Genomic DNA, 22,188 nt, shown 5'->3' with positions numbered 1-22,188 from the left:
AGTAGCATTTCCATTCAGGATACATCATACAAATATTTAGCTCTAATGCCTATTTTATTCTAATTTTTTGCTAATTATATTTGCTTAGTTTATACGACATACTCATGCCCATTTTTTATTGCTGTAGACTTATGAGAGATAGCAATTTCATGTGCTACTTTATCTGAAATTATACTGATTCACATGGATAATCTGTTAACTTTGGAGCTTAATATTTATACCATTGTATCAGCAAAAAATCCCCACAACACACACACAGTCACACATGCATTTCCCCCCATGTTCTCAGTATTGTCTCACGAATCATAAACGAATAAAGGCAATCAAACTGCAAGTCACTGTCACTGTCATCTCGTTGCTCATCGATTTGTTCGAGCGGGCACTTAGTAACGTCTTCTCATTGAGAGACTTATTGTTACTGTTTTTGGCATATCCAATACACACGGGTAGCTTGCCCGGCTCTGCCGAGCGGGCTCGATACTCTCAGTAGCTTGCCGGGCTCTCCGAGAGGGGCGGAGGAATCGAATTTGGGTCGGCCACGTGAAAGGCGAACGCCCAACCCCTGTGCTATCGCTCCAGCCCGGCAATCAAACTAAAGACCATTGATTAAAAAAAAACTTTAGAAAGCTCAGACCCCATTTTATAATTGTCTACTTACTTTATAATAAAAGTCTACTTGCTTCTCCTTATTAATTTCAGCGGAAATTCTCGAGTTGGCCGGGAATGCTGCAAGGGACAACAAGAAGGCTCGGATAGCACCACGGCACATCCTGCTGGCAGTTGCCAACGACGAGGAGCTGAATCAGGTATGCCTGAGACTCGGAGATAAGCCACAGCACGGGCCGCCAGATGCACCGTGGCACCCTCGGCTGTGGCTGACCACTGATCATTTCTACTGCGAGGCAGTGTCCTGGTCACACTGCATGTACACCCAAGCTGCACACAAGAGAAGAATGATCTGGCTAGCCATACCATCGATACTCAAACTCAGATTGCCTCTGGAACAGATTTCACTATGTGACATGGGTGTGGGCAGACGTTTCCTCCTTAAAGACAAGCCTTATGGGGGCCGGAGCCATAGTACAGCAGGGAGGGCCCTTACTTTGCACATAGCCAACCCGGGTTTGATCCCCGGCACCCCTTATGGTTTCCCAAGCATCGCCAGGAGCAATTCCTGAGTGCAGAGCCAGGAGTAAGTCCTGAGCATCACTGGTGTGATACCCCCACACCACCCCCAGTCCCTGCAAAAAGAGCTCTGTGGGAGATACAGACTGGTGTCTTTCCCATAGTCCCCCAAACTGTGTGATAAGCAGTTCTGATGAGGGTGGAGCTCGGCTTTGTATCCTGGCATTGACCCTGTCTCTATCTTATTCACTGTAACTACGTATTAACTCTGATGAGGGTAGAGTCCTACCTCATATATTAGCATTCCCCTTTCCATCGCTTTTTTACTATAAGTGACATAATGAGAAACTGTGACCTAAGGCATTCAGAAATAGGTGACTACATAGACAGCAGGTGCTCTACCGAGACGCTCAGAGCCAGAGAGTTAGTACAAGGGCCAAGGTGCTTGCTTGGCACACAGTCAACAGTTCAATCCCTGACTCCCTCAAGCAACTCCAGGAATAACCCCTGAGCATAGAGCCAGGAGTCTTCCCTGAGTACTGTCAGGTGTATGTCCTCAAAATCAATTAATAATAATTAAGCTAATAATTTAAATGACTCAGAAAATTAATGAGTGGTGTGTAGAAGTACACATTGGCAATGAAAATAAAAGGAATCCCTACCTCACTCCTGGCATTAAAATATAGTTCATAATATAAGGAAACACATAATATTTTATATATGGGGCTAGAGTGGTAGTATAATGGGTAGGGTACTTGCCTGGCAACTGGCTGACCCGGGTTTGATCCCCAGAACCCTATGTCGGGGACCCAGAGCAATACAGCAGGTAGGGCATTTGCCTTGCACACGGCCGACCCAAGTTCAATTCCAAGGATCCCAGATGGTCTCCCGAACATTGCCAAGAGTAATTCTTGAGTGCAGAGCCAGGAGTAACCCCTGAGCATCGCCAGGTGTGACCCCAAAATCAAAAACAAACAAATGAATAACAGAACCCTGTGTGGTCCCCCAAGCCCACCAGGCGTGATCCTAGGCAAGGAATTCGCCCTAAGCAAAGCCAGGTGTGGTGGTATATATAATGTAGCCAAACAGATAGAGCATGTCACATACAAATAGCAAAAAAGAAATCCTAAATGCATCTAGAAAAAGCACAGGTCAAACTTTTTCAATAAACCAGGACTGAGGGATACTTTCTTAATGGTATACGGATGTTAGAAGCATGAATCAAAAAGCCTTATGAAGGTAATCACAGAGAAACAAAATAAGCTCTACCTTTGTATTATAAAAAGTTATCATTTCCGTAACATAGAGTCATTACAAACCCACAGCCCTAGAGCAAAATGGACAAAAGCCATGAATGGGGAGGACCTGGTCAAAGGAAAGAAGTGTGTGTGACCAGTACCAAATGCCGGTCACCTTTTGTGACACTGTGTATGTCAGAAGTGTTTTTTTTTTTTAATTGAATCAGAATGAGATATACAGTTACAAAATTGTTCATGATTGGATTTAGGTCATACAGTCTTCCTACACCTGTCCCTTCACCAGAGCACAGTTCCCACCACCAGTGTCCCCAGTGTTCTTCCCACGCCCCACTCTGTGGCAAGCATTGTCTGTTTCTGTCTCTGTCTGTCCCTGTCTCTCTCGTTCTCTCTGTCTCTGTCTCTCTCTATCTCTGTCTCTCTCTCTCCCTCTCCTTTCCCTCCTCCCTCCCCTCACCCTTTTGGGCATTATGGTTTGCAATACAGATACTGAAAATTTATCGTCATGTATATCCCTTTACCTACTTTCAACACTCAATTCTTGTCCAGGGTGACCATTTCCAACTATTATTACATGCTGGTCCCTTCTCTGTCCTAATTGCCCTCACCCCACACACACTTGTTGCAACTTCCAATCATTGACCAGTCCTCCTGGCCTCTGTTTTACCTGGCCTTGGATGCTAGTCTCATACACTTTTTTTTATATCCCACAAATGAATGCAGTTATTCTATATCTGTCCCTCTCACTCCTTCTGACTCATTTCAGCCAGCTTAATACTCTCCAGGTTCATCCATTTATAAGTGAATTTCATGACTTCATTTTTCCTAACAGCTGCATAGTATTCCATTGTGTAGATGTACCATAGTTTCTTTATCCAGTCATCTGTTCTCGGGGGCTTGGGTTGTTTCCAGGTTCTGGCTTCTGTAAATAGTACTGCAATTAACATGGAAGTGCAGGTGGTGTTTCTGATGTTTGGGGGCTCCTGCGGCATATTCCCAGAAGTGATATTGCTGAGTCAAATGGGAGCTCGATTTCTACCTTTTTGAGCAATGTCCATATCATTTTCCTAAAAGTCTAGACCAGTTGGCATTCCCACCACCAATGAAAGAGTCCCCTTTCTCCCCGAATCTACACCAGCACTGGTTGTTCTTATTCTTTTGGATGTGTGCCAGTCTCAGTGGTGTGAAATGATATGATATGATATCTCCATATGATAATATAACAAAAAATTATGTTTTGATTTACATCTCCCTAATGATTAGTGATGAAGAGCATTTTTTCATGTGCCTTTTGGCCATGTCAGAAGTATTTCTGAAGAGGAGTGGACGCCCCTTGAGGATACACAAAGGGAAAGATAAAATCATTTTTATTTATTTTATTTCTTTTCTCATTTCACTCTTCTCAAACTGTGGTTTTTTGGTTTTGTGGGGCGGGGGTTGGTTTGTTTGTTTGTTTTTTGTTTTTTTTTTTTTTTTTTGCTTTTTGGGTCATACCCAGCGATGCTCAGTGGTTACTCCTGGCTTATGCACTCAGGAATTACTCCTGGCAGTGCTCAGGTGACCATATGGGATGCTGGGAATTGAACCAGGTTGGCCGTGTGCAAGGCAAACACCCTACCCGCTGTGCTATCACTGGATAGCCTCTCAAACTGTTTTTGGTGAAGAGTCTGTGTATTGCTAATTTATCATCAACTGGTAACTTCCAAACTGGCAATAAGAAATAAATTCTGGGGGAAAACATTTAAAGCAATACAAAGTCTTTTTAGCTTGTTGCTATATTAGAGCCAATCAGTGTATAATAACTAACATTTTGCTTTAAGTGTTTCTAGACTCTTCTTGGTTCCTGTTTCTTATCACAGACATAACTGTGGGCCTGCCTAGGTTTACTCCACTGCTTGCAACAGTTAGAATATTTAAAATGTGCAAGGCAGATATTTACAAAATAAACATGGATCAATTGGGATTCACAAATTTGACTGATAGATGCCTGATCAGAAGAGGGTGTTCTGTAGGTCTGGTGCCATCAGTGACAGCATTTTATCAAGCTGTGCCACCCAAAAATGAAGCTTTTATTTTCTTTTTGGGTCACACCCGGCGATGCACAGGGGTTACTCCTGGCTCTGCACTCAGGAATTACTCCTGGCACTGCTCAGGGGACCATAGGGGATGCTGGGAATCAAACCCGGGTCTACCACGTGCAAGGCAAACATCCTACCCGCTGTGCTATTGCTCCAGCCCACAAATGAAGCTTTTTATCTTCTGTTATGTCTAGAATTCCTGAGTCCTGGAGCAGTTTGGCTGGATTTCATCCTCTATCTCCCTTTCATTTTAGTCCCTCCCCACCACCACCAACTTTATTTATACACCGTGATTTACAAAGGTGTTTATAAAAGAGTTGTCGGGGGCATTAAATGTTCCAGCACCAATCCCACCACCAGTATGACCTTCCCTCCACCACTGTCCCCAGTTTCCCACCCCCTAGGCCTACCCCCTTAGCAGGCATAAAATAATTTATTTTATATTGCTTTGTTATAACAAAGTGGCAAATAGAATTATCCGAAAATAGTTCAGATAGGGCTGGAACAAGAGCACAGCGGGTAGGGCATTTGCCTTGCACGCAGCCGATCCGGGTTCAATTCTCAGCATCCCCTATGGTCCCCCTCGCACCATCAGGAGTAATTCCTGAATGCATGAACCAGAAGTAACCCCTGTGCATCGCCAGGTGTGACCACCCCGCAAAAAAAAAAAAAAAATAGTTCAGTAAAACAAAGTTTGTGAAAATTGTTGTATCTCACCAGAGGGGTTATTGAAGTTATTGTCTGAGGATTCACTGAGTTGTTAGGTGCTGGTTGAGCCTTCTGTGTTATTGTTTTTGCTTGTTGAGCTTAGTGGGCTTCTATGCTACTTTCCTATCTGACCTACTGTGCTCCTGCTGGCTGTCAGTATGTGTAACAGAAGGTCCCACACAGCTATGTGGGCTCGAACTCTGGGAACTCTAGAACGGGGACGAGTCTTTGGCCTGGTGTCTCCTGAGATTAGTCATGATGCTGTGAAGCTCAGCCATTTATATGCCAGAGGCTGTAGGTATACCTCCCTTTCGTTTTAATTTACCTTTTGTACAAGATCATAGGATGCCGTGACCCTCCCTACCAGTGAAACGGGAAAACCATACTACAGTGTATGCCAGCCCTCTGAGAAAGCAAAGACCAGGCTTACCCCGTCCTCTGCCAGCAGTGAGAACTGCACCCAGCCCTATCGAGAAACTATCTCGGCTCAGACATTTTCTCTCTGCAGCTGCTCAAAGGAGTGACCATTGCCAGTGGGGGTGTCCTGCCCAGGATTCACCCCGAACTGCTGGCCAAAAAGCGAGGGACCAAAGGCAAGTCGGAAACCATCCTCTCCCCTCCTCCAGAGAAAAGAGGGAGGAAGGCCACATCAGGCAAGAAGGGAGGCAAGAAATCCAAGGCTGCCAAACCACGGACGTCACAGAAGGTGAGCCAGAGATTGTTGTGGAACCTGAGAGATGAGGGGGCGGTGCTGAAGGACACGCGCTCTGGATGGACACTGGGAGGAGTGGACAGGAGAGGGGTGAGGGAGGGCTGAGACCAGAGGTTTCCAGAACTAGAGCACAGGCGGTTGTCATGGTTCCAGGTCCCCACTGTAGTCCCAAGTGACAAATGAGATGGGAACTCCCCTTTGCAACCCTCTCCTGGCTTCCGTGGTGCCTGGTCTCATTCCATGGCCTGAGTTGAACCCATGGGAAGCTGGGTGACTGGGGTAGCCATGATGGGCCAAGTCACAGTAGCTCTCAGATACCGTGTGTGGAATAATACTTTCACCTGCCACCCAGTACTATAACCACCAGCCACCTGTGGCTGTTTGAATTTGAATCCAAATGAGTTCAAAGTCAATTAAGAGTTCTGCTCCTCCGTGGTATTGGCCATGCTGTACATGCTCAGTCTCCCCGAGCACTGCACACAGGCACTTCTCTGGGGGCAGAGGTTGCTGCTGGATGGTGTCAAATTTGTCCATTTTCCCTCCACGCAAACACACCAGATTATCTAAGAGGCCGGAGAGATAGCTCAGAGGGCTGGGTATCTAGCTCTGTATGCTCATGCAGGACCAGGTTGAGTCCTTGGCGCTGTGTCTCATTCCCTCAGCGCTGCTAGGAGTGATCAGAAATAGCTCCGGAGCACTCGTAGGGGGTGACCCAACATCTTAGGGGAAAAGGAGTTCACTCCACTGCCACCTTTCCTAGGGAAATCCCAGGGAGAAGGGAGGGTGGACAGCAGGCTGAGAATGAGCCACTGATTCTACCGACGTTGAAAAGAACAGGATAGAGCCAGAAAACCAGTGCAGGAAACCACTTGCCCCGCATGTGGCGGACCCCAGTTCAACTCTCCAGCATCAAGTATGGGCCCCCAAGCATCACCCGGGGTAACTCCTGAGCAGAGAGCAAAGAGCAGCCTCTGAACATTGCTGGGTGCAGCCCAGAGATGAGAGAGAGGAAGGAAGAAAGAAAAAGAAAAGAGCAGAAATAACGGACCTGTGTCCAGATTTCTGAGAGGACAGTGGGCATGTGTGAGGCGCCCCTTCACAATCTCTGGGGAATTCCTGTTTTCCTTTCTCTCAAACTCCTGCCCTTATTTTCCTCCATTCAGAAAGTAGAACATCAGCCCCAAAGCTTTTTTTTTTTCTTTTTGGGTCACACCCAGCGATGCTCAGGGGTTACTCCTGGTTCTGCACTCAGGAATTACTCCTGGCGGTGCTTGGGGGACCATATGGGATGCCGGGGATCGAACCCGGGTCGGCCGTGTGCAAAGCAAACGCCCTACCTGCTGTGCTATCGCTCCGGCCCCCCCAAAGCTTTTCTTATCCAAGTTGTTGGTGGATATGAAAGAGCTTAACAAAGTCACAGTAGGCCTTTACTGGATTTTTAAAAAATTTTTTGATTGATTTTTAATTATTTGTGGCTTTAACATGTAAGTTTTTTATTTTATTTTATTTTTATAAAGTTATTCACAGTAGTTCATTGCATTTAATATTCAAATACCAATCCCACCACTGTGCACCTTCCCACCACCAAAAGAGGAAATTGTGTGAAGATTGTTGTGTTTCATCCTGGAACCATTTAACCCCTTGTGTAATAGATTGCAAACATAGGGGCTGGAGCGATAGCACAGCAGGTAGGGCATTTGCCTTGCACGTGGCCAACCTGGGTTCAATTCTCAGCATCCCATATGGTTCCTTGAGCACCCACCAGGGGTAATTTTCTGAGTGCAGAGCCAGGAGTAACCCCTGTGCATCTCTGGGTGTGACCCAAAAAGAAAAAAAAAGATTAAAAGCATGTATGTTAAACCTAAACAAATGTGTTCTACTTTTGGTATATCAGTGGGCTAGATCATGAAAGGTCACATGGCCGCAAATGCAACCACGCACTCGAGGAACTCTGAAATTTAGATCATGATTATAGAGCAGATTCACTCATGGCTTAGGCGTATGTTGCTCTCTTTGGAGCGTTATTTCATAATCTCTGTTTTATTGGGTTTTATTCCATCCATTTTCCTGATTTCTGCCAACAGTCCAAGCCAAAGGACAGTGACAAAGAGGGCACTTCCAACTCCACCTCTGAAGACGGGCCAGGGGAGGGATTCACCATTCTATCTTCTAAGAGCCTTGTTCTGGGGCAGAAGGTAATAAGAGAACTGTAATGTGCTGTAGTCAAACACAACTGCATTTTTATGACCTACTGTTTACATGCAATGATGACTCCTGCATATCCGTAACTAACTTTCACTCTTGTCTTGAATTATTCATTTGTAAACTACAGGGTGATGGCAGTGTTGCATTGTGGGAAAAAACCAGCTCTTTAGTACTGAGAATTATTAATCCTGACATTGATCTGTCAAAAGTAGGCATAGAGAACCTGGCTGGTGAGCAGAGAGAGAGTGGTTTTGCTGGAAATACCCTTATGCTCCCTCTATTCCCACCCAAACTCCAAAGCTTAATTTCTCACGCAGCCTTTAGGAGGACCACCTCACGTGGCTCAGTGCAATTTTTCAAAGAGAGGAAATAGAAATATGTGTTTCCCCAATCTCCGTGGTGTTCGAGATGAATTATTTGCCACTCGTTTGGTCTGCTTGCCTCTCTAGATCACAGAAAGAAAACAAACAGGGCCATACATTTGAACAGTCGTTGGGAGCACCAAAGCTGCCAGGCAGACATGCAAAAAACTCATTCCCTTGAGCAGAAAGGTTACAGAACAGACGATTTATCAGATACCCAGTCAACTGGAGCTGAAATAAGATACGCGAGGAAACAGTCAGTTAATCATAGCTGCGAGCCAGATGTGAGCAACCTGACAATAGTGTGAAACTTTATTGAACTGTGTTAGAGGGAGCACGGAAGGGTGGGGACTTCCTAAGTCTCCCCCACGAAAAGGGGGAAGCCGAAAGGTGAAAGTGCTGGGTGCCACTAGGGACTGCCCGTCTCACCTGAACAGCAGTGCGGCCCCGTGGCTCCGTGGCCTCTTACATTGACATAAGAGTAAGGGAGATTGTGGGTAGGATTTCAACTTTCTCACCTTCTCCAACTTCCCTTCCTGTCGCAGCTGTCCCTGACCCAGAGTGACATCAGCCACATTGGCTCCATGCGAGTGGAGGGGATTGTGCACCCCACCACAGCCGAAATCGACCTCAAGGAAGACATCGGTAAGGTCCCTGTTTGTTTATTTGGGGGCCACACCCAGCAGTGCGCAGGACCTGCTCCTATGCTCAGGGCTCACTTCTGGCGATGCTCAGGGACCCTATGGGATGCTGGGGTTGAATCCCAGGTGGGCCGTGTGTGACACCAGCACCCTGCCTGTTTTACTGCCTCTCCAGTGTCCTCAACCTGTGCGTCTTAAGCTTTATTGAAGCATTGCAGGTCATTAGTATTCAGTTTGGTGAATTCAATCGTGAGGGTAGAACTTATCAGCACTCCAGAATTCACTTGCCTCTCCTTTCCCATCATTGTGTGTTCCAAGGGTAACCACTCCCGGGTCTTGGAACTGCACAGAGCCATTCAGCTCCTTTAGGTGTTGGGTCAGTGAGATCGTCTTTTCTCTCCAGCCCCGTCAGCTTGGCTCCGTCTTTCTGAAATCCTCCCATGCTGCTGAGTTGGAGTTGGGGCTTGTTCATTATCTTTTCTGTGCCCCTGTACAAATATGCCACCATTTATTGTTGCTTACTGCCCCCGATGGACTTGGAGAGCTGACTGATGCTGCCATGAACTTTGCTAGACATATTGGAGGTGAAAATGTTGTATTTATAGATGTCAGAAGCCTCAATGTCAAGAACAGTGCAGGGAGGCCATGTGTAGACATAACTTGTAGCTGAGCCCCTGGATGGCAGCACCCTAGGGTGCTCTGCTGGCTCACTAACCTTCCCCTGTTATCTCAGAGAATATTAATTAATACTGGGAAAAATATATAGACCCTGGGAGTCAGAACAGAGGGCGCGTCTTCTGCCTTTTTTTTTTAATTTAATTGACTGAGGCTCTGATATACAATTGTTATTGATGGTTTCATCTTACCTAATTCCAACACTGTACCCCTCACCAGTGTACCCCCTCCCTCCCCCAAGGACCCCAAGGCTCCACCCTTTCACGCCACTATCCAAACTCAGTTCCGTGGATCACTTCTTCTGTTGCGTTGCCTTTAGCTCTCTGTTGCTACCTTGCTCTGCATCTTCAAGTCCCACCCATGAAAGATCATTCGGCATCTCTCCCTTTCCTTCTGACCTACCTCACTCAGCACAATAGCCTCTAGTTCCATCCGTGTCATGGCAAATTGCTTGAGTTTATTCTTCGAGTTGCACAGTATTTTGTTTTGTGTCTATATCGCAAAGCATCTTGATCCATTCACCCAGGTTGGGCATTTGGGTTGTTTCCATGTTGTGGCCATTAGCTAGATGCTACAGTGAACATGGGCATGCACAGATCCTTTCGAATTAATAGTTGTGTGTTTGTGAATGGATGCTGAGAATGGTATGGCGGGGTCATATGGCAGTTCTAGCTCTGTGTCTTAGAGACATCTCGTGTTGCTTTCCATCAAGTCTGAGCCAGACGACAGTGCCACCAACAGTGGGTCGACAGAAAACCCTCTTCTCAAACCCGGACCCAGCCTTCACTGCCCTCTGGGGACACACTCCCCTTTGTGGCCTTAATCATTAGCTCGGCTTTGAAGTGTGTCCCCGCTTTCCGCACATGAACTGCACTGGGCTATCGCTTGACTTTTTCTTTTTAGTTGAATCACCGTGAGACACAGTTACAAAAAAGCTTTCATGTTTGAATTTCAGTCATGCAATGATTGAACACTCATTCCTCCACCGGTGTACATTTTCTACCGCCAATGTCCCCAGTATAGTCCCCATCCCACCCCTCCCCCTGCCTCTATGGCAGACAATTTCCCCCATACTCTCTCTCTACTTTGGGGCATTATGGTTTGCTGTACAGATACTGAGAGGCCATAGTGTTTGGTCCTTTATCTAATTTATCTACTTTCAGCACACATCTTAGTGATCCCTTCTCTATTCCAGCTTCCTTCTTCCCCAGCTCATAAGGCAACTTCCAACCACAGAGAATCTTCCTGGACCTTGTCTCTACTGTTCTTGGGTGTTAGTCTTATATATTATGTTATTTTATATTCCACAAATGAGTGCAGTCATTCTATGTCTGTCCCTCTCTTTCTGACTCATTTCACTTAGCATGATACTCTCCATAGCCATCCACTTATAAACAAATTTCATGACTTCCTGCTTCCTAACGACAGCATAGTACTCCACTGTGTAATGTACCAAAGTTTCTTTAATCAGTCTTCTGTTCTCAGGCACTTGGGTTGTTTCCAGATTCTGGCTATTGTGAACAGTGCTGCAACAAACTTATAAGTGCAGATGTTATTTCTACTGGCACTTGACATTTCATCTCAGGAAGACAGCAGCACCATTTCTCTTTGGGTATCAGGATTATAGTCACAGAGAAAACGCTGGTCTCGGAGCAAAGACTCAAGCTCAGATCCCAGCAGTGGAGTTTCTGGAGTGTGGGTCTACATCCTAGGTTTCATTACTTCCTAGCTGTGTGACTTTAGCTGTGTTCAGGTTTCTGAACCTCCGCTGCCTCAGCCATGAGTGAGGAGAATCCCAGTGTGTTTCTCTTGGGGGTGCTGGGAAGATAACAGGGATGGAGCTGATCACAGTGTCTAGTTTATGAGCCTTTGCCACAGTGTTGTCATTTTTATTACTGCTTTGTTGTGAGAAGCTGTCCCTCCCATCCCGAGACTCTCTTCTCCACTCTGTCATTCCAAGCAGTCAACCTCTGCAAACCAAGCCCTGCTTTGTTCTTTCAAAGACATTCTCTGTTATTACAAGGAGAATTCAGGCATCAAATGACACACCCTGTGCACCCGGTAATAATAATCATCATCAACCCATCGCCATGTCCGCTCAGCTCTGCTAACACGCCGAGGCCTCATATCATTTTATCTGTGAATAGTTTAGAACAATAGGGGTGTTTTCTTTTAACAGTGTAGCCACGATACCATTATTGCAACTGAAAACATTTATTCACTTAGCCAGGGATGGACCTCAACAGTAGAACTCTTGCCTTGCAGCTGAGGGCTCTAGGACCCATCCCTAGCAGCAGGGAAAGAAGTTGTTTATCAAACATCCTGTCAGGGGCTGGAGAGACAGTGGATAGGGCAGCTGCCCCACACGTGACCGACCTGGGTTCGATCCCTGACATCCCATCTGGTCCTCTGAGCACTTCCAGGAGTAATTCTTGAGTGCAGAACCAGAAAAATCCTATCAGTGCTCAGATTTGAATTTCACTATTTGTTCTTTGGTGGGGCGGGGGAAGCCGTAAACAGCGATACTTGGAGGTTCTTCCTAGGTCAGTGCTCAGGAGTAGCCCTAGTGGTGCTTGGGAGACCATATATGGAACCTGAGATTTGAAGCAGGTCATCTGTGTGCACAGTAAGTGGCTTAAGCAGCAGTTTGTTTCTGGGCCACGCTTGGTGATGCTCAGGGCTTACTCCTGGCTCTGCACTCAGAGATCACTCTTGGCGGGGCTCAGGGGACCATATGGGGTGCCAGGGATTGAACTCAGGTCAGCTGTGTACAAGAGAAGCACCGTACCTGCTGTGCTATCACTCTGGCCCCAGTGTTTTAAATCTAACACTGTGCCATCTCTCCAGCCTTCATCTTATTCTCATTTATTCTTCCTTTTTTTAAAATTCAGCATCCAAATAAGCCCACATGTAGCAATTGGTTATAGATTAAGTTATTATGGCTTATAATTTTTTCTTTTTTGCTTCTTGGGTCACACCCAGCGATGCACAGGGGTTGCTCCTGGCTCTGAGCTCAGGAATCACCCCTGGTGGTGCTCAGGGGACCATATGGGATGCTGGGAATTGAACCCGGGTCGGCCACGTGCAAGGCAAATGCCCTACCCGCTGTACTATTGCTCCATCCCTATGGCTTATAATTTTAATAAGTTTTCATAGACTTAATAATTCCCTCTCTCACACCTAATACACACACACACACACACACACACATGCACTCACACATGCACACAAGCTCGATTCACTTTGTTTTGCAGCTGACTTGTTGAAGAAGCTAGGCCATTTGTCTGATAGGGTTTCTTACTATATTAATTGATTGCATCTCCTGGTGTTATCAAGCCTGTTTTCTCTCTGTTTCTCGTATCAGTTAGTCATTGGCTTGATGAAATAAATGAGATCCGAGTTCAAAAATCATTGGTAGACACATGTGGCCAAGCACATGTGTCGCCCGCCTGCATCTCCCCTCTTGATATGTGGACTTTCATGCTTTCACAACTAACTCTGGGATGTGTGTCAGGTCTCTCTCCACCGTTGGAGAAACCTGTGTTCTCTCTTGAGTGCATTTCTCTCTCACTTTCTCTCCCTCAGTTCCCTTCCTAAAATCCTCCAAATAAAATCTGTTTTACTTCAAGAAAAAAAAAATCATTGGTACCATCAAAAGCCGCTGCACTGGGACTGGGGCTGCAGTGATAGTACAGTGGGAAGGGTCTTGCCTGCATGTGGCTGACTCGGGTTCGATCCCTGGCACCCCACATGGTCCACTGAACCCCACCAGCAGTAAGTAGTTCCTGAGTGCAGTCAGGAGTAACTCCTAAGCATGACTGGGTGTCTCCCAAAAAACAAATAGAAAACTTTTTAAAATAACAACAAAATAATGCCGCACTGTCGCCCCAGTCGCTGAGTCCCAATTTCAACACCTTTTTCCTCCCACCCCTAACACTGTCACACGGTTCATTGATGACCTTGGCAGAACCACTGCAATGCCCTTCCCCCACTCTCCACAGGGAAGGCCTTGGAAAAGGCAGGAGGGAAGGAGTTCTTGGAAACCGTCAAGGAGCTCCGCAAATCCCAAGGCCCTTTGGAAGTTGCTGAAGGTAAGTGTGGGATGGACCCGCCGGCCTCACCCTATGGAACCACACGCTCAGCCTGTGGGGTGCCAGACAAAACAGGCCAGGACAAGCGGACAGCTGCTGCCACTTCTCTCGAACCACAGGATCATCTGGCCAGGCCGTTTCCTCTGCTTTGGGGACTATGTAAAATGTCCGGTTCACTCAAGTCAACTTGCATCAGAAATCACATCAGAGGTGCCCACCGTGGTGCACGGCCGTCATGTCACTACAATCTACTTCCAGAACATTCTTATCACCCTCAGTGGAAACCCCATTAAAGGCATGTTCCATGCCAACCTCCCCACAGCGCCCCCCCAAGCCCCTTCAATTTGCCTTCGAGGTCCAGGAGTTTGCCTGGTCCAGACATGGCACATAAACAGCATCACGCTGTGTGTCTGACCTCTTGTTCCGGCTTCTCCCACTTTGAGTGACTTTTTGAGTCATTCCCCCCACCCCGCTGCAGCCTATGCCACTGCTTGTTCCCCTTTTGTGGCCACATCACCTTGAGTTTCCCTCATCCACTCACTACCCGGCTGTTTCTGCATCTGACCGTTGTGCATAGTGCTTCTCTGAACCCTTGTGCACAATCTGTTTGGCTTTGGGTTGGGTTTGGGGGCCACACCCCACGGTGCTCAGGGCTTCCTCCTGGCTCTGCTATCAGGGATCACTCCTAGCGGGACTCGAGGTGCCTGTGAGGTTCTGGGGACCAAGCCTGAGGCTAGGCAGGGGCTAGGCGAGAGCCCTGCCTGCTGTAGTGTCACTCCTCCGGCCCTGCACAGTTTTTGTTTGAACACCTGTTTGCAGGGATGTGGGATAACTCTGGGTAGTGAGGCCAGCTGCACCCACCAACTCTAGTGACCGCTGAGTCAGAGTCGGGGCGCCAGAGTCATGTCAAACCCCATCTGTCCTCAAGCAGTGATGTCTGGATAACTAGGCAGATACGTTAACAGCGCTCACCTTCTTTTGGGGGGCCTTGGGGAAGGGCCATGAGGAGATCAGATGGCTGCAGCTGGTCAGGGCCAGTGGACAGTGGGAAACCTGGGCCAGTGGGCAGTGCTGGGACCCTCTGTGGATGAGACAGACACCTCTGCAAGTTCAAACGAGGAACTGTCCACACCAGACTTAACTGCAGAAGTATGAGGGACTTCTGGTCAGGGTCGGTCCCGAGCTCCACGTTGTTCCTGCCAGTCCTCCTCATGCGGCCTTGAGAGGTGGCATCTCTCCTTTGAAATTTGAAGCCTAGGCCACAAGACAGATGGCCAGTGTAGGTGCAGACAGAGAGCAGAGAGCTGCGTGCGGGAGTAGGAAGGGATAGGATATAGCAGGTGTGATCCATGAAAACAAGATCCAGTCCTGACCCCAAGTGGGGACGCTTCCGAAGTCTGAAACTCAAGGAAAACTTGAAAGGCAGCCCAGCGGGAAGGGAAGGCTGTGTGAGGGCTGACAGATGCCCCAGCACAGCCTGCAGGTGGAAGGGGGCAGGGAGGGCCGGGACAGAGGGAGGTGGGCGGAAGGCCCGAAGGTACCAACGTGCATGCACCAGCCTCTCCCAGCCCTGCCAGCAGAGCCAGGAGGCCCTCGCCAGAGGAAGCAGAAGTGAGCCTAGAGGAAGGGGGTTGGCGGGACTTATCAGGAACCCAGAAACCGGTGGGCCTTGGGGTCTGTGGCCTCGGGTCAACCCAGTGACAGCTCTCTTGGAAGATGGAGTGGGAGTGATGTGGAAAAGAGGAGACCGTTCATCAGGTTTCTGCCGTACTTCATTCATAATCACCAATTGTGAAATAGATCCTTATTATAGGGGCCACAGTGATAGCACAGTGGGTAGGGCGTTTGCCTTGCACGTGGCCAACCCAGGTTTGATCCCCAGCATCCCATAAGGTCTCCAGAGCACTCTCGGGAGTAAGTCCTGAGTGCAGAGTCAGGAGTAGCCCCTGAGCCTTGCTGAGTGTGGCCCAAAAACAAACCAAAAAAGATAGATCCTTGTTATGTATGTAAATATGTGTCATCGAGAGAGACTAGATTTCCAAGGTGCTGGTTAATCGGACGCGCTCGGTAGAAGGGCAAGACATGGCCCAACGGGCAGGAAGGGCAGAAGAATGCCCGAACCTGAACCACGGGCTGATGCTCCGCAGATTTACAGGTGAGCCCAGTGGAGCCCAAACCTCTAGCAGGGACAGTTAGTAGGAAGTGACCCATTCGGAGAGTGTCCTCAGGTGACACAGAGGCCCAGGCAGCTTCTCACGGGACTCAGGCCAACCCTAGCTAGGAGACACATCTGACTTCAGCCCATAGCTGCATGGGACAGAAATGGCCCTGGCGACAGAAATGAAGCCAGCAGAATGGGGCTGGGCTGTGCAAATGGCCTGGGGTCCCAGCAAGCGACACGGATAATGGGATTGGGTACCAAGGATGTGGTGACGCGGGCACCTGCCACTGCTAAGTGGTCAATGAAAGCTGACAAGGAAACAGTATTGTAGATGCTGGGCTCAAGCCAGGGCTGAAGCAGGGGCGAGCACCAGGCCCGGGTGGACAGGAGGAAGAGAGGCTACATCAGGGCCCTGGGGCAGAAGGGAAGCCATGGCGCCACTGAGAGCGAGGATTAGCAGGGACAGTCTCCCAGAAGAAGGAGGGGGCCCTGCAGAGTCCCCTTGGCTATCGTCTCACCCGAGAGAAGGTTCTGGAAGCCCCCTGAAGCAGCACTGCCCTCTGGGAGTTCAGGTGTTTGCAGATAAAAGAGACTCGCCACGAAACATGCCCCCCCCCCCCCATAGAATATCTGTAGGTGCTCCTGCAAGGTACCAGCACCCCGGTCCTCAGACCAGGGCATCCCTGGTGCTTCCCAGCCACCAGGACTTCAGAATTGCGACCAGACTGCCAGGGAAGCTTCCCATTCCCAGCTGCCCAGTTGCCATGGGAAGGTTTTCCAGGGTGTCCTTGTGGGCTGCCCTCCAGATCCAACCAAGCTGGGTGGAGATGGTGGGAGTGGGGGCCGCCAGAGCTTCCTCAGTGAAACGTGTGACTTGGCACCGCCATGGAGCATCTTCTCCGTGTTTGAAGATGACGCTCCAGGGCTGGCGTGATAGTCCAGCGGGCAGGGCGCGTGCCATGCACGCAGCCAACGGCAAGGCTCACTCCCCGTCATCCCATCTGGTCCCAAGAGACTGCAGGAGCAATCCCCAAATGTGGAGCCGGGAGTAACCCCTGAGCACCTCTCCAGGGACTGGGGAGACAGTGCAGCGAGTACCGCACTTGCCTTGCACTCAGCCAACTCCAGCTTGACCCCCACACACACACCCCACATGGTTCCCCACCGGACTGCCAGCTGATTCTTGTGCACAGGATCAGCCCTGAGCACTGCCAGGTAGGGTCCAAAAACAAAACAAAAATGTCTGAAAGTCTTTATATTCATTTCCTACCGCAGGTACCAAATTTTACCCCACATTTAGTGGCCTCAGGCAACACAGACCCCTACCTCTTAGTTCTGGAGATACACGAGGAGCCTTGAGGCTAGAGCTGTGGGGCTGGCCCCTCCCCTCTGGGTCTGCCCTGAGACCACCTCTCTCTTCCTTGGCCACCTCTCTCCAGTGTCACGGCCTTCTGTCTCTGTTCCTCCCTCCGCGCCCCTCACATAAGGGTGGCTCCCGTCAGGCCCAGCCCTCTCCCAGACACTCCCCTCACCTTCTGGCCATGGCAGGGGCTCTGTTGCCATGTAAAGGTAAATCCGTGGGCACCGGGTTCCAGGGATGCGGGCAGTGGAGAGAGGATCCCCAGCCTCGCACCACCCCCAGAGATGATTCCGAGGGAGCCACTGTTTAGATGCCTGTATCTGCGGGGACGAGCTGGCCAGGCCCCTGAGGGGGCAGCCGTCACCTGGCCAAGGCAGCACCCAGTGCTCCTTCCACTGTGAGTGCAGCCCCTGCTGACTCAGGGGCAGTGACTCGCCAACTGCCCCGTCCTGTCTGCCTGGTCCCCCTGCCTGGCAGAGGATCTCGGGGCTCAGGAGGAGCCACCGGAAATGACCTGCAGCGTTTCTCTCCCATGTCCCAGCCGCCGTCAGCCAGTCCAATGGACTTGCGGCCAAGTTTGTCATCCACTGTCACATCCCTCAGTGGGGCTCTGACAAGTGCGAAGAGCAGCTCGAAGAGACCATCAAGAACTGCCTGTCAGCCGCCGAAGACAAGAAGCTCAAGTCCGTGGCATTTCCCCCCTTCCCCAGCGGCAGGTAAGCAAGCGGGGGGGGGGGGGCTCCTGCCATTTACACCCCCTCACTCAGTCCTGCACCCGGCCAAGGACTGACCCCGGGAGCCTCCTAGTCACGGAGCAAGAAAGCCTGTTCCCAGCCTTCAAAATGCACACATGAGGCCGGAGCAACAGGACAGAGTGTAGGGCACTTGCCTGACCCAGGTTCGATCCCTGGCACCCCATAGGGTCCTCTGAGCACCACCAGGAGTGATCCCTGAGCACCGCCGGGCATGACTCCAAAACCAGAAGAAAAAGACATTTAAAAACTAGGGGAGGGTGGGGCCGGAGCGATAGCACAGCGGGTAGGGCGTTTGCCTTGCACGCGGCCGACCTGGGTTCGATCCCCGGCATCCCATATGGTCCCCCAAGCACTGCCAGGAGTAATTCCTGAGTGCAAAGCCAGGAGTAACCCCTGTGCATCGCTGGGTGTGACCCAAAAAAGCAAAAAAAAAAAAAAAAAAAAAAAAAAAAAAACTAGGGGAGGGGCTGGAGCGATAGCACAGCGGGTAGGGCGTTTGCCTTGCACGTGGCCGACCCGGGTTCGAATCCCAGCATCCCATATGGTCCCCTGAGCACCACCAGGGGTAATTCCTGAGTGTAGAACCAGGAGTAACCCCTGTGCATCGCCGGGTGTGACCCAAAAAGCAAAAAAAAAAAAAAAAAAAAAAAAACTAGGGGAGGGGCTGGAGCGATAGCACAGTGGGTAGGGCGTTTTTGCCTTGCACGTGGCCAACCTGGGTTCTAATCCCAGCATCCCATATGGTCCCCTGAGCACCGCCAGGAGTGCAGAGCCAGGAGTAACCCCTGTGCATGGCCGGGTATGACCTAAAAAGCAAAAAAAAAAAAAAAAACTAGGGGAGCTTAGAGAGCTCGCAGCTCATCTGTCTAACCATGGGGACACGCGGCCCAGCCCCAAACAGCTCCCAGCTGAGCCCCCAGCGAGCTGGAGCCTCACGACGAGATGCTGAGACACCAGGGGCAAGTGAGAAGGCGTCTTAGTAGGGCCCCAGGCCAGCCCCCGGGGCCTGGGACCAACAGAATGACCCCAGAGTCCACTCTGACTGTTCCTGGCCACTGGGGCCAGGCCAGTGAACAGGTCCGTCAACCTTCCCGGGTCCTGGGGCCCTGCCCAGAGTTCCCAATGTTAACATCTCACTAGCATGTCCAACCAGGGCAGTGGGGGCCATTAAGTGGGGAGGCGATGATGGAGTGTACCTCTGAGCCCACGGCGTTGCCTGTCCTCCCTAGACGCCAGTTTGGGGCATTGAAGGAGACCTGCTGTTTTGAAGATTAGATATTTTAAAATGCTGGGTCCGTAGGGTTTTGATTTTTTTTTTAATTTTTAATATTATTTTCAGGGCTGGAGCAATAGTACAGCGGGTAAGGCATTTGCTTGCACGCAGCCAACCCGGGTTTGATCCCCGGCATCCCATATGGTCCCCCAAGCACCAACGGGAGTAATTCCTGAGTGCAGAGCCAGGAGTAACACCTGAGCATCGCTGAGTGTGACCCAAAAAGCAAAAAAAAAAAAAAAGCCACAAAAGTTTAATATTATTTTCATAAAGTTGTTCACAATAATTGATTACATTCAATATTTCAACACCAGGGGCTGGAGTGATAGCATAGCGGGTAGGGCATTTGCCTGGCACGCGGCCAACCCGGGTTTGATTCCCAGAATCCCATATGGTCCCCTGAGCACCGTCAGGGATAATTCCTGAGTGCAGAGCCAGGAGTAACCCCTGTGCATCACCGGGTGTGACCCAAAAAGCAAAAAAATAAAAAATAAAAAAATATTTCAGGGGCTGGAGCGATAGCATAGCGGGTAGGGCGTTTGCGTTGCACGGAGCCAACCCAGGTTCGATTCCCAGCATCCCATATGGTCCCCTGAGCACCGCCAGGGGTAATTTCTGAGTGCAAAGCCAGGAGTAACCTCTGTGCATCACCGGGTGTGACCCAAAAAGCAAAAAAAAAAAAAAGTTCAACACCAATCTTACCGTTACACCTTCCCACCACCGTAATTTCAAATTTTCCCACCAACACCCAAGCCTGCACCACAGGCAGATGCTAAATAACTTATTTTGTACTGCTTGTTATGAAGAGATTGAGGTGTTGTGCGGCTGCAAAAGCGGCCACACACTCCTGAAATTCTAAAGTGTTTAATATTTGGGGTCCAGAGGCATCTCTGCAGTGTGATTTGTGAATCTCTGAATCATGGTCATTAATGTGTTTCACTGGCGCCCAGAGGCAGTTCACGGGTGTGACTGCCAGGGAACCGGAAGGGCAAGGAGATGGGGGGAGGTCTCGAGCAAGCCAGGAGATTTCAGTCACTAGTCCCACAGACCTGAGTTTTACAATGGTTTCATTCTCATGCGTGGGGGGCTCGGGACAAGGCTGTGGTGGGCCGCTGAGCGTGGTGGTGAATGGGTTCTGGAGGTTTGCAGCTGTCAGAGTTCATTTGGGGCAGGCAGAGGGACACCCCAGCCCCCCTCCGAGATACCCCAATGAAATCAATCTGGCGCAGGGTGGGGAGACGTCTCCACAGCGTGCTGTCCTCTTCCAAGATTCATTTGTGAATCCAGATTTTGATTTTTGTCACGAGAGGCACACCCAGCAGTGCTGGGGGTCAAAGTCAGGACTTCATGTTTGCTCGGTCACATCCACTGTGTCCCTGTCCCCAAAATCAGCAGGTTTATTTCTCTATTTATGTATTTGGTTTTGGGGTACACCAGTGCTGCTCAGGGGTCACCCCTGGTGGGGTTCAGAGGGCTCTATGTGGTGCCAGGGGTCAAACCCAGGCCACCTGTGTGGGCCTTCCCAGCTGTACATTCTCTCTCTCTGAGTGTTTTCAAAGCCAGGGCTGGAGAGATAGCACAGCAGGTAGGGCGTTTGCCTTGCATGCAGCCGACCCGGGTTTGATTCCCAGCATCCTATATGGTCCCCTGAGCACAGCCAGGGGTCATTCCTGAGTGCAGAGCCAGGAATGACCCCTGAGCATCGCTGGGTATGACCCAAAAAGCAAAGCAAAAAAAAAAGTTTTCAAAGCCAGCTTGGCCAGACACAAGAGACCTTGATTCAGGCACACCTTGCGTGTCCTTTGCCTTCACGCCCCCAGCACCCATGAAGTGGGCAGTGCTCCCTGAGCCCACCCTTCCCACCTGTCCCTTGGAGTAAGTCAGATCAGGCCAGCACAGCCACACACACTGACAACAGGCCCACAGTGACCAACGTGTGGTGCCCAGGAGGAAGGACAAGGCATTGCCCTGAGGTCCGAGCTCCTCAGCTGCTGACCCAAATAACCTTGCTCACCTCCTCTTTCCCTCGGACGCAGAAACTGCTTCCCCAAACAGACGGCGGCACAGGTGACCCTACGGGCCATCTCGGCCCACTTCGACGACTCGAGCGTGTCCTCGCTGAAGAACGTCTACTTCCTGCTCTTCGACAGCGAGAGCATCGGCATCTACGTGCAGGAGATGGCCAAGCTGGACGCCAAGTAGAGCGTCGGCCGACGGGAGCCCTGGCGCAGGAGGGCGCCAGCGGGGGTGTCTGTCGTCGTCGTTTCAAAGGAGCCGAGGGTGCTGGCGGGCAGATCCGCCCCCCCACTGGGTGTGGCCTTTGCTCACAAACCAGGTGTGCCACCTCCCCACACCCCAGGGCTTCTTTCCCTGTCTTTCTTCCCTTTGTTTTAGAAATTTTGCTGTTTGTTCGTTCTTTTTTTTAAAAGAGGACTTTTTTTAGATTTATAGCCTTGACTTTTACACACCCGCCTACACCCCCACACACACCAGGTCTTCTAAAAAATCTTTCCTGCCAGGGCGGAGGGCAAACCAAGTGGTTTGGGTGGTGTGGGCTGTGGCACTCGGTGTTGAGGAGAAGAAAATCAGGAGGCAGCTCGGGGCGTTTCTTCCCTGCTTTAGTGGCCCTCCTCTCCTCACCCAGTGATATCTGTAACTACTCCTGAAAATGTTTTTGGCTTTGGGCTTTTTTGTTGGTGGTGGTTTGTTTGGGGGTTTTGTTTTTTAAAGAAAATGAAAAAAAAAAAAAAAAGATCCAGTGTCTTTCTTGGGATGTACTCTTTTAT

The 22,188-nt window shown here is 49.7% G+C and overlaps 1 protein-coding gene across 1 annotated transcript in view; it reads left to right on the top strand.

The window, feature by feature from the left end:
- Nucleotides 1–22,162, top strand: part of LOC101542692 (core histone macro-H2A.2) — a 54,990-nt gene extending 32,828 nt beyond the window's left edge. The window contains exons 3-9 of the mRNA XM_055133294.1: nucleotides 700–806; nucleotides 5,676–5,873; nucleotides 7,964–8,074; nucleotides 8,992–9,091; nucleotides 13,764–13,853; nucleotides 17,916–18,090; nucleotides 21,439–22,162. Of these exons, the coding sequence (XP_054989269.1) occupies nucleotides 700–806; nucleotides 5,676–5,873; nucleotides 7,964–8,074; nucleotides 8,992–9,091; nucleotides 13,764–13,853; nucleotides 17,916–18,090; nucleotides 21,439–21,604 (947 nt within the window). The 3' untranslated portion in view covers nucleotides 21,605–22,162. The remainder of the gene's footprint in view (nucleotides 1–699; nucleotides 807–5,675; nucleotides 5,874–7,963; nucleotides 8,075–8,991; nucleotides 9,092–13,763; nucleotides 13,854–17,915; nucleotides 18,091–21,438) is intronic.
- The last annotated feature ends 26 nt before the right edge of the window (nucleotides 22,163–22,188 follow it).

Source organism: Sorex araneus, chromosome 3 (assembly GCF_027595985.1).
Source record: "Sorex araneus isolate mSorAra2 chromosome 3, mSorAra2.pri, whole genome shotgun sequence".
Lineage (NCBI taxonomy): Eukaryota > Metazoa > Chordata > Mammalia > Eulipotyphla > Soricidae > Sorex > Sorex araneus.
Note: the sequence above shows the minus strand (reverse complement) of the source record. Positions and strands in the feature narration are given on the sequence as shown.